Source organism: Prionailurus viverrinus, chromosome F1, assembly GCF_022837055.1.
Source record: "Prionailurus viverrinus isolate Anna chromosome F1, UM_Priviv_1.0, whole genome shotgun sequence".
NCBI classification, from domain to species: Eukaryota; Metazoa; Chordata; class Mammalia; order Carnivora; family Felidae; genus Prionailurus; species Prionailurus viverrinus.
Genome location: NC_062577.1, coordinates 33,734,115 through 33,747,046, shown reverse-complemented (window position 1 = coordinate 33,747,046; position 12,932 = coordinate 33,734,115). Strand labels below are relative to the sequence as shown.

Genomic DNA, 12,932 nt, shown 5'->3' with positions numbered 1-12,932 from the left:
GCCAGTGGAGCATACAACTCTTGATCTCAGGGTCATGACTTCAAGCCCCACATTGAGCGTGGAGCCTACTTAAAAAAAAAAAAAAAAGATGTTACAGTTTTTAGTGCAGATATCTTAAACATCTTCATGAGATTTATATATAGATGTTTGATGTTTTTGTACAAAATTATAAATTGTATTTATTTGTATTTGTTTTTGATGTATAGAAATGCAGTTGAGTTGGTATATTGACTTTTTATGCAATGACTTTGCTATAGTTTAAGTTCTTTGGATTTTCCAAGGATACAAGCTGGCCATCTGTGAATAGTGACAATTTAATTTCTCCCTTTCTAAATCCTTTTCTCTCCCTCTCTGCCTTATTGCTTTGGTTGACATCATCAGTGGTGTATGAATAGAAATACTGATAGTGGACGTCCTTGTCTTATTCTCAGTCTCCAGGGAAAAGCTTTCAGTATTTCATAATTAAATATGATGTTTTCTGTGTATTTTGTAGATACTGTTTAACAGGTAAACAAATTACCATCTATCCACAGGCACCAGGGTGGCTCAGTCAGTTGAAGGTCCGACTGGCTCAGGTCATGATCTTGGGGTTCATGAGTTTGAGCCCCACATCGGGCTCACTGCTGTCAGCCTGTCAGTGCAGAGCCCACTTTGGATCCACTGATCCTCTGTGCCTGTCCCCTGTGTAGGCTTTCCCCCAAATAAATAAATGTTAAAAAAAGAAATTACCATCTATTCCTGATTTATTTACCGTGTTATGGATAGGTGTTAGATTTTTTTCCTATATTTATTGAGGTGATCAGATCTTTTTCCTTTGTTAATGTGACAAATTACATTGATTTTTTTAATATTAAATCTTACATTCCTGAAATAAACACAGATTGGTCGTGTATTATCCTGTTACTATATAGTTGAATTTAATTTGCTTATATTTTGTTTCTTTTTTTCTTTTTGGCTATGTTGTTTAGACATACTCCTTTTTTTCCCCTCGTAATATCGCTGACAGGTTTCGTTATTATGACTCTGCTAGCATCAAAAAATAATTTGAGAAATAATACATCTTTTTAAATGAAGTGGATGAGTTTATGTAAAGTTGGCATTATTTCCTCATTAGTATTTGGAGGAATTCACTGATAAGTCCCTCTGAACTTATTTTCTATGAAGAGATTTAAGTCAGAGATTCTTGGGGTGCATGGGTGGCTCAGTTGGTTAAGCGTTTGACTCTTGATTTCAGCTCAGATCATGATCTCATGATTCGTGAGATCAAGTCCGCATCGGGCTCCACACTGATGGTATGAAGCCTGCTTGGGATTTTCTCTCTCCCTCTTTCTCTGCCCCTCCCCTGCTCTCACTCTGTCTCTTAAAATAAATAAAACTAAAAAAAAAAAAAAAAGATTCTTTAATAGTTACAGAGCTGTCATTTTTTGTTTTTTAATTTTTAAAGAACTCTATTTAATCTAAAATATGAAATCTATCCACAGAATTCAAGGTATCATATTATGTATCTTTTCAATGACTATAGGATTTTTTGATATTTCCTTTGTTTAGACATGTTTTTTATTTCATTTCTGCTTTTTTTGTTTTTCTATTTTATTTGGGTTAAATTGCTGTCTTTCCCTAGCTTTTTTATATCGATGCCTAACTTAATAAATTTTAGCATTTCTTTTTTTTATTTATGTATTTTAATGTCCTAAGTTGCCTTTCAAACATTGTTTTCAGTCCCACACTTTATGTTTCATGTTTCCATTATAAATAAGTTAAAAGTATTTCCTAATGTCTGTTCAGATTAATTCTCTCACTTATGGCTTATTTAGAATTGTATTGCTGAATTCCTAAATGTTCGAGGATTTTCTATTTGTATGTTACTCATGTCTAGCTTAATTCTACTTTTGCCAGAGAATATGTTTTGTTATTCGAATATTCTACATTCTTACTGATATTTTTTGTATGCTTATTCTATAAGTTACTGAGAGATCTATGTTAAAATCTATTAACCTATTGATTGAAAATTATACTTTTTCATCTTGAGTTCTTTAATTTTTTGCTGTATATATTTTGAGGCTGTGTTATTAGATATGTACGGATTGTATCTTTCTGTCCCGTGGTCAAAATATTCCTCTTTATATTGGGATAAAGATTTACCAGGTCTCTTTTGGATAATGTTTATATATGTTTTTTCTATCTTTTTACTTTCAGTCCTTCCGTGGACTTGTATTTAAGATGTATGTCTTTGGAGCATCATTTTATCATCTATTATGAGAATCTCTTTTAACTGAGATACTTAGTCATTTAAATTTTACATGATATCTCATTTATTTGGATTTAAATCTATCATCACGCTATTCGTCCCATCTCTTCCTTGATGCTTTCTTTCTCTTGTCTTCAATTCCTTGAAATCACAAAGGATTTTTATTACACATTTTCACCTCGGTGCTTGTCAGTTGTATGTTCTTTCATTGTTCATTAGTAATCACCCTAAAGATTGCTATGTGTATCCATAAATTATTAGTCTACCTTAAGTTAATTCTTTATCAATTTCTAGACAACGCAAAAAAACCTTACAACACCCTTACCTCTCACCTTTTATGCAATGTATGTATTTTAATTTTACATATACTTTAAACCACATAAGACATTATTTTTTGGTTTGTTTTAAATAACCCATATTATTTATTTTTAACCATATATGTGCCCTTTACTGTTTACTGCTTCCTGCATTCACATTATTCCTCCTGGAATCATTTTCCTTCCACATGCGGACTCCTTTCGAGCGTATCTGCAGGCACCAGGTTCTCTTAGGTTTCGACTGTCTGAAAATGTTTTTATTTTACTTTATGGAGAATATTTTTCCTGACTATATAATTTATATTAGCCGCTAATTTTCTTTCAACATTGTAAATATGTGATTTTTTTCCTCCTTGAACCTCTTTTGTTGTTGAAAAGTATACTGTTAGTCTTATTGTTGCTCATTTAAATGAAATGTCTCTTTTTAATTGGTTGCTTTTTTCTCTTTAATTTTTAGTAGTTTTATTATAGTGTGCACAGATTTTTTGCTTTGTTTTTTTTGTATTTTGTGAGGTTTGTAGAACTTACTGGTTCTGTGACTTGAGATATCTTTTCTTTTGTATAGGGTAAATCTTCTTAAAACTCTCCTCTTTCTAGGATTCCAGTTTATTTATGTTAGATATGTTACTTTGTCATATATATATATATGTGTCTGTGTGTATATATACATATGAATATCATGCTTTTTGTATATTTTCAATCTATTTCTCTTTGTGCTTCCACATAGATAATTCCTATTAATCTATTTTCCATTATACTAATTATTTCTTCTGTGGTGTCTAATATGCTATTAAATCAATCTACTGAATTATTCAGTTATCTGTTCCAGAATATTCTTTTTCCCATAGTTCCAATTCTGTGGTGAAATTCTCTTTTCCTGTGTTTTCTTGAATATATTAATCATATTCATCTTAATATTTCAGTCTTATGTAATTTCTCTTCACCTTTAGGGCTCTCTATTATCTTTTTTCCCCCCATCTCTCAACATTTGGTCATTTGGTTCTGTTTCTTGACATGCCTGATCGTTTTGAAATGAACCTTCGATTTTGTGAATGAAAAATTGTAGAGGTTCTTGAAGTTGTATTCTTTCTCAGATGTATTTAATTTTCTTCTCACGAGCAGATAGAATGAGATGGCATGGGTCACTTCTTATCTATTTCTGATCTACCTTTCTGCTAGTTCATCATTATTGTGGTGAGACTTAAACTCTAATCTTCATCTCCCCAGGACCCTTGGGTTTGCTAAAATATCTTTTCATCCCTTCAGTATCCAGCCTCTGGTTTCTAGCTGTCTTATCCAGCAGATGTTCATCTTGAGAGCTGGCAAATGTCAGTATTTTTGTTCATTTCTCTGTTGTTCTTTCCTTTCCAGGCTCTTGACCCCTTAAATCCTGGGTAGTCCCAAACTCTAGCTTTTATCTTCCCATTCCAGTGGAATGCCATCAGGCCCTCGGCTGCCACTTGACCTCTTATTTCCCCTACCCAGGGAATTTATTTTATTTATTTTTCCCCATACCCAGAGAATTTATTTATTTATTAATTGTCACTAAATCTGAAAGTACACTGAGGAAAGAACACATGTCCATACCTTCCTGTGCCTCCAGAATCTTGGCCCCTTATGTCCTGGCTGCCTTGTTTGTGCTTCAGTGCCTCCAAAGAGTAGATTCTTTGAATTTTAAAAAATCTTTTATCTTTTCCTCTTCACTAGCAAGAGACATAGTTGTGATATAAACTACTCCATCAAATTTGAATGCAAGTTCTCGTTATATTTTCATATACTAATTTTTAATATCTAACTATAACTCATCTATTGGAAGACATTTTTTAATTCTAAAGACTCATAGGTTACTATGATTTTAACTGAGAAAGAGATTACATTTCTTTGAGCATTGTTTTATCTATTTCCACTCTTAAAAAATAGACTCCTTTCCGTGCATCTTGCAGGAGACCTTTCCTTTGTTTCCTTAGGTCTCTGATTTGTGATCCTGAGATTCACCCAACTTGAGTTCATTGTTATCAAATAGATAATTTTGCTACAGAAAGCCTTGCCTTGCTGTAGAATGTTTCTTCAATAAGTATTCCTCTTTTCATTAAGTCCACAGTATTGACCCTTCTCACTGTGTATCTATAAGCACTCCATATTTACTTTTTAAATATAATATCAACATTTCCTTTGTGGATCTTTGTCTTATAAACATAAATTGATTTTTTCTGTGGAAAATGAAATTTGTTTAAAATGATCATAGAAACTTCTCAAAGAAATATGCTTGAGTCCCAGCTTCCTAACAGTATTTGTGGGACACCAGAACTGATTGACTATGACTTTACATAATCTATAAAAGCTTTTAAGAATGTGCTTAAGAAAGGGGCGCCTGGGTGGCGCAGTCAGTTGAGCGTCCGACTTCAGCCAGGTCACGATCTCGCGGTCCTTGAGTTCGAGCCCCGCGTCAGGCTCTGGGCTGATGGCTCAGAGCCTGGAGCCTGTTTCCGATTCTGTGTCTCCCTCTCTCTCTGCCCCTCCCCCGTTCATGCTCTGTCTCTCTCTGTCCCAAAAAAAATAAATAAACGTTGAAAAAAAAAAAGAATGTGCTTAAGAAACTATCATGGCTAATACTGTGCCAAAGGAGAATACTTAAAACCAATACTTTTATCTTTAAAACTAAATTCTGTGCTTGGTGGTGGTGTTCGTAATGCTATGCTAGAGTTTCTTTCTTTCTTTTTTTTTTTTTTAAATTATAGAACACTCCTGGCATGACTGGTTTTAATGCCAGGAATTATAGAAAGTTCTTGCATTTTAGAAGTGTAATTTTTTTTTTCAGAACATTCTTTTATAACCTTTTTCATATTGTCCCTGATTGTAGGCATTTCAGGTGAAATCAAATGTTGGATACAGTGTGTTCTACACACAGTTGCAAATACTATCTTTTCAAGAATTTTAACCCTTTATAAATGTTTTACTTCATGTTTTACTTCCTCTTTAGTGACATCAGTCATGATACTAGTTCAAAAACAAGTAGAAATGTAATAGTCCAGGAACCAGCATCACAGCCTGTATACATTTTCTGTACTGGGATTTGAAAGTTCCTGTGGGCCACAAAATAACAATAATATTTAATGAATAATTAATTGTTTGGTATTAGTGGCTCAACTTGAAGGTGCAATTCTCTTAATTTTCTAGGAGAACTGGCTTTTAAATGGAAAGATAAAACAGTGATATCAACAAACCCATGTAACAATTAATATAAAATCTTTCCATTTACTTTTAAAATATATGCCTTGTGTTTGTTGTGCAATTGTATGTCTGGGTTTGTTTTCTCTTGCTGCTGTAGTAAATTACCATAACCTTAGTGGCTTAAGTAATATAATTGTGTATGATCTTAGATCTCTGTTCGTGAGAAATCTGACATGGGCTAAAATCTAGATGTTGGTAGGGCTGCGTTTCTTTCTGGAGGTTCTAGAGAAGAATCTCTTTCCTGCTCAGTTGGGTTATGACAAAACCGTCTTTGAGCTGTAGGACCAGGACCCAGGTTCTAGTTTTATTACTTGTGGTAAGCTGAGAGCCTTTCCCAGCTTCTAGAGGCCACCACATTTCTTGGGTCCTGGCCCCTTTTCCCATTTTCAAAGCCAACAGTGAAGGGGTTGAGTTCTCCTCTTGTTGCATCTTTCTGATGCATTCTTCTTCCGTTATCTTCTGCTTTTGAAGACTCCTGTGTTTAAATTGGGCCACGCTGGATAATCCAGCTAATCTCCCCATTTCTAGATCTTTAATCTGCAAAGTCCCTGTTGCTACGGAAAGTAACATATTTACAGCTTCCTAGATTTCCTCTTTGGGAGGTCATTATTCTGCCTACCACACTGGCTAACCTAGGAATTTATAATGTTTCATATTAAAAACAAAAAGGAAAACAACAAAACTACAGCGTAGAAACCTGACTCAGGAGGGACTGAAAACTAGTTCGGTTTCCTTGTTCTTTATCCTGATCAACTCTCCTTACGTTGACCTCAGGCCAGACATTAAGTATCACTACTTCTTAGTTTGATTCTAAGAACTCAGTTAATCAGAGTTGCTGTTTTAATTTTAATCCTTCTTGGGTGGGAGGAAATCGGATGTTTCTGGTTTATACCTTTTTTAGGGGCTATAGTGGGAATAAAAACAAGCAATAATAATAGTCTGTGAGTCCATCATGTACTTATCTTATGCCAGCTACAGTTCTCAGCACTGTTTGTTTTCTTGTTCAATCCATTCACCATCTCTGAGGTAGGCACTATTGTTGTTGCATATTACTGGTGAAGAAACTATGCTTAGAAGTTGGGTATCTTGCTCAAGGTTTGGCTGGTAAGTGGTACAGCTAGAATTCAAACCTGGATCTTTTTAATGTTTGAGCCCATTGTCTTTACTGGCTTACTGTACTGTCTCCATTTTGTGATAGCATATAATATCACTGCCTTTTGTTAAGTTCTTCTAAGTATTCATGTGGAAAATTTGCTACTTTAAATCATTGTCTTCCCAACTGAATGCGTTTTACCTTAATTTCATTTTTGTTCATACAGGTGAAAAACCATACAAGTGTCAAATTTGCAATCAATCTTTTAGAATTAAGAAAACTTTAACAAAACACCTGGTTATCCATTCTGATGCCCGACCTTTCAACTGTCAGCACTGTAATGCAACATTTAAGCGGAAAGACAAGCTGAAATACCACATTGACCATGTTCATGGCATAAAATCTCCAGACGATCCTCTAAGTACTTCTGAGGAAAAACTTGTATCCTTGCCAGTAGAGTACTCATCTGATGATAAAATCTTTCAAACAGAAACAAAACAATATATGGACCAGCCCAAAGTTTATCAGTCAGAAGCCAAGACTATGTTACAGAATGTGTCTGCTGAAGTGTGTGTTCCAGTAACATTGGTTCCAGTTCAGATGCCTGACACTCAGAGTGATCTGGTGCGTCATACAACCACGCTTCCACCATCTTCTCATGAGATCTTGTCACCACAGCCACAATCAACTGATTATCCCCGAGCAGCTGATTTAGCTTTTCTGGAAAAATATACTCTTACTCCTCAACCTGCAAATATAGTTCATCCAGTACGACCTGAACAAATGCTAGACCCTAGAGAACAGTCTTATCTTGGAACACTACTAGGCCTTGATAATGCTACTGCTGTACAAAGTATTTCTAATAATGAGCATCATTCATGAGTAAATCTAAACATTCCACAGACTTTCTTGATTGTTAGTGCTAATGGTAGCCTAGACTGATGGCTTTTAAATTAGTAAGGCTGCTATTTTTTTCATTTTCTCTAGTTTCTCAAGTCCTCAGAACCATTTCAAATCAAGAAAAATATGTATTTCTGTTTACTGAACATATGAATATTTGGACACATTTTGAGGTATAATATTTGAAATGAACATTTTTGTGATTTTTAAAGATAACTTAGTGCTTAATTTTTAATGGTTCCTCAAACTTTTCAATATTACTAGCTGTTGACTTTATGGTTTTGTTTTTGTTTTTGTTTTTAATCATCAGTGGACGTTTTTATTCTTCTTTAGTTTCAATCCTCTTTTCTCCCTTCCACATCTTCCAGAGAAGCTTAAGGACCATGTAGCCTTTCAGAAAGACTATAAGAATACACTGATAATTGCAACTCTTCTTATCCTAACTTAAGATTCATTATCATTTCTTCTGCATTTTTAAAATTTGAAGTTAGATCTAAATTTGTAGGGAAATCTTGGATATTTTTGTGTTGTTTTTTTATCTGGCCATAATTTCAGGTTATTATTAATCCTTTGGTCTTTTGATAAACTCAAAGCGAGAAAGCTAACTTAATGTAAGATTAGCTTATTAAATGAAACGCAGAATTGAAATAATTATTCAAAGGATTGGTTTTTGCCAGTGCTTTAGTTGCCATGAATACAAAATGCAAACATATGTGCAGGTGTTAAATTATACAAAGTTGAAAAGGTATTGAAAGCAAATTATGACCGTTTTAACTAGATAACTTTCAAGGTAAGTTCACCTTTTATATTTTGTCATTTATTTAGAAACAATAACAGCACATAATAGCATATATCTTCATTTCACTAAAGGAGGGGCAATTATAACTAATCAGTGAAATTTAATTTATAAGCTACTTTTGGTCTCATTTACTTTGGCTAAGTGAAATTCTGGGAAACAGAACCTACGTATTACGTATGTAACTGTTAGGAAAGGTGCCAAATTATAAAATTTATGTCCAACTAAACTCCATGTTTACTTTAATTAAAGGGAACCACTACTTGTATACAGATTTACATGTAATCTAGATCTTTATTTTGCTTTTCAATAAGCCTAAGGCCTGTAATTATCCTTGATTTTTATTTTTGTAGGAGACAAAAGTTGAGGACTTGGTGAGAGGAAATAGCAGTTAGAGCAAAAACCTCACTGATAAAAATTGAGGAAAAAGTCAGTCAAAATTACAAAATACCTTTCAAGATGTGCACTTTCCATATTTTCAAGTCCATTTAAATTTAAACTAGGATGATATTTCCTAGGAGCTGCTTGAAGGATTAGAATAGGCAGGGTTGATTTATTATTAGCATGTCATTTGTATGTAAACTACTGGAAAATAGCAATTTTAAGATTTTTCTATTTCAGTTTTGTTTACACTCCTAATTGCTTTAAGCACTTTTTTTGTGTAAACTGTAAAGTCTGGCCCAGCCCTTGTGAAAAAAATCACAAATAAAATAATGAAGTTTTAATGAATAAAATTTAACCACTTACTAATGGGGAAACTTGTTTGCTGAAGCACTTAAGAAATGAAGGTACTTTACAGGAACATTCACATCATATTAGTGGAAATAAAAGAAAAAAATGTTGAGATTGAGGCAGTTAACCAAAGTAGCTCACATAAGTAACAAAACCAACCCGAGTTTTGCCTCAGTTATCAAGGTTTGGTTGTAATTAGTCTAGGACCAGTAGATATAATTAATGTATTCTTTTCAAAACACTTTTACTTTTGTGTGAAAATGTTATATCTGGGGTACTTATGTGATAAAACTTGACTGTATGAGGTACTATTAGTCTGTTAGTCTTTCAAATTGACTTTTAAAAATATGTCTTTATGTTTTTTGATTCCTCTCATGAAAACAAGACCTTCAACTCAAAAACTTACTATAATGAAATGAAGTAATACCTAAAAGTATACCCTGCCTTACATATAAACCGTTGTAGAAAAGTTTGGACTTCTAAAAAGGCAATGGTATATATGTGTCTGTGTATGGTATATTATATGCTTGGTAGCAAGAAAGAAATAGGGTGTTGCATTTTCACATTGAAAAGAATACTTTGCTTTTTTGAAGGTATTTAGGATTCTTTTAATAATAATGTCCTAATTCTATAAGTACATAATTTGATCATAGGAGTTGGTTTACAGAACGAAACTTTTCTGGAATACATCTCTTACGTAAAGTGAAATAGAACTATATTTAGTTATTATTGTAGATAAACTTGAATACTGGTTTACTCTTTTATAAAATGCTTTCACAGTTCTCTCGTTTAACCTCATAACCAAATCTGAAAGAGAAAAGACATGCTGTATTCCCATTTTAGAGATAAAGAATCCGAGGTTAAGATAAAGGACTCACTTAAGCTCTCAGCATTAAAAATGGCAGAGCTACTAATAGGGAAGGAAAGCTAGCATTAATAAATGCTTACTGTGTGCCAGGCACTACATTTTCTCATGTAATTTTAAACAGTCTGAGAAGTAGATAGTATAATTCTTGTGAGGAAATTATCTCAGTGGGTGGACAAACAAATCTGCTGCCTCTAATTTCCAAAATTAGAATATAGAACATTTTAAATTGTGAAAACCTCATGGATTTGGGCAAACTGAATGTATATAAGTTGTTGAAGTTGGCACAAAAAATATGAAATGAGGCCTACTCTTTTCAGTTAAACTTTTGTAATATTTAATTTGGAGTATTTGGACAAGTGTTCCATTAACTCTAAAATCCATTAATTTTGTAACTGTACTTAAATTTTTGAATCTTGCAACTAAGTTTAGCCTCATTCAGAATTTTTTATTTTATGAGCATAATTTATTGTTTTAAATTAATTTTTTAGCTGATAGCAGTTAGCACTTAATATGTAAATTGAATAATTTATCAAGTGTAGAAATGTGTTAACCTAATCAGTTTTTCCTTAAATGCACCAAAGATTTTTAGTAGGTATTAAAATAGTTTAAAAGAATTAAAATTCTTTGTTGTTTGAATAAATATTTGTCCAAAGAAGCACAGTTGAAGTCCTAGGATTATGGATTTAAAAAGAAAAATCATTAGTTTGAATACTAAGATTAAGTGTTTGTGTTTATATGTATAAAAATAAAAACAGAAGAAAATACTCTGGGAATAGTCATACTGACAAACCAGTTACAAGTAAGAATACTCAGTTTTCCTCAGTTCAGTTAATTGAATGTTGTCTTTTAAGTGGACACTATTAAATGCTAAATAATAAGCTTATTTTTTACACTACACTATTAAAATAATTTTGCCTTAGAATTTTTTTTTAAGACAAGTTGAAGTTATTTTTATAAGAAACCCCACCTATTTTTTGCAGCCTAAAATACCATTTAAGGTTAGGGTTTGTTCTTCATGCCAGCAAGATTTAACCAACAAACTGTAAAGGTAATGATCTTTGCATACTTTTAAGTAATTTAGTCGTTTTTGCTGGGAGAAAAGGAGTAGCAAAAATAGGGTTTTAAACTGGTGCTTTATTAAGTGACTTCCTTTTAAGTGATTGTAGGTCATGATATAGGTACACTAATTTCTGTCAACTTTAAAAGTGTCAAACATCTTTGCAGAGTGACTGTAAACTGTTAAGGGCTAATAAGTAATTAAATATCATTCATTGCTTTTCAGTCTTTAATCACAAACAAAAACACAGTTAAACTGGTATGTTTATAAGTTTGAGTTCTCTTCCTACCAGATCATTCTAACATATCGTTGATGAAAAGTCAGATTTAAAGCTTAGCTCTTCGACAGTGTCCTTTTTATACCCAGTCTTTTCTGAATTGAATACTTTGTGCCTTTTCAATGTGTTGTAGTTGCTTAAAATTGATTCTGCTGGCTAGATTGTACTGGTTAATAAATGATTTTGATTTTGTTGTTGTTGTTGTTGTTGTTGTTATGGGTTTTATGTTTGTGCTGCCTGCTGGTCAGGCAATACTTTTTTTAGATTACTTTATGATTAGGAAAATGGCACTAAGTAATAGTGTGAACATTTTTTTTTTTTAACTCTTTTGTGGCCTTTATAGTTACTGTGAAGCCACTCCAGGGCCTGTCTCTAGATGCTTATTAGAGGAATCTGACAAATAAAATAAAATGAGTAGTGTGTCTGCCTCTCTGTCTTCTCCTCCCCCCCCCCACCTTCCTTTTTAAAAATAATCAGTTCCCCATATCCACACAGCTGTACATTGAATGGCTTCTCATTTCAGTTTGCCTAAAACTGAACTAGAGGTGATGGTTCGAGATGAGTTTCTCATTAGGAGCAGCAACATCCCAGCCAACATAGAATTTGAGTTGATGAACTCAGGAAAACTTAGGACTTTTAAAGTCATACTTGTATAATTCTAAGATTCAGTGTCAAATTTAAAATGACTAAAAATACATTCTTTAATAAGGAACAGGTAACATTTCTAAAACTTTAGTATTATGGTAAATGTTACTTGCGATTAGGGTGAATAATGGATAATGTGAGAACAATTTTCTAAATAATTTCTAGGAACTATAGGCACTTCTTCCTTAGATTTCCGCCCTCCCTTTCTTTCTCACATTCCTCTCTTCGTAAAGTCTGTAGTGTTCTTTTGGGGGGATCACCCCTTTGTTTCCTCTAATGTTATTTCAACTTAAAGATACTTTTATCTAGAATATTAGCATGCTTTCTGCTCTTCTCTTTGGAAGTAGCATTAATAAGATAGAAGAAATAGGATTAGGTTGTGTGGAAGATGAGAGAAAGAAGGTCTTGGTAGAGAGAGTGACTATGTTTTGTTTCCTCTTCATGTTTCATTCAACTTGCTATGTATTGATCTTAAATCTATGACTATTAAAAAATCCCAAGAGAGTTTAAATTTAGTCTCTGCAGCCATTTATATAAAAAGAAATTAAGAATTATATCAGAATAGAGGTTCTACAAAGACGGACATATCTTTTTTTAATTCTTAAGTACAAAAGTAATTTAGTGCTTGCATTGTTGGAGATTCTAAAACATTTCTTGAATGAAGAGCATGTACACTTTTCATTGTTATTTCGCCTCTTTGCTTGGTATTCCTGCTTGCGTTAAAGTTGGACAGTGTACTGTGATGTAATACAGAATTTTTTGTTTCTT

At 33.1% G+C, this 12,932-nt stretch overlaps 1 protein-coding gene across 1 annotated transcript in view; it reads left to right on the top strand.

Annotated features, from left to right (window-relative positions):
* The window catches only part of ZBTB41 (zinc finger and BTB domain containing 41), a 48,496-nt gene extending 36,557 nt beyond the window's left edge, over positions 1-11,939 (top strand). Inside the window, exon 11 of the mRNA XM_047840790.1 lies at positions 7,116-11,939. Within this exon, the coding sequence (XP_047696746.1) occupies positions 7,116-7,771 (656 nt within the window). The 3' untranslated portion in view covers positions 7,772-11,939. The remainder of the gene's footprint in view (positions 1-7,115) is intronic.
* Positions 11,940-12,932: the final 993 nt, after the last annotated feature.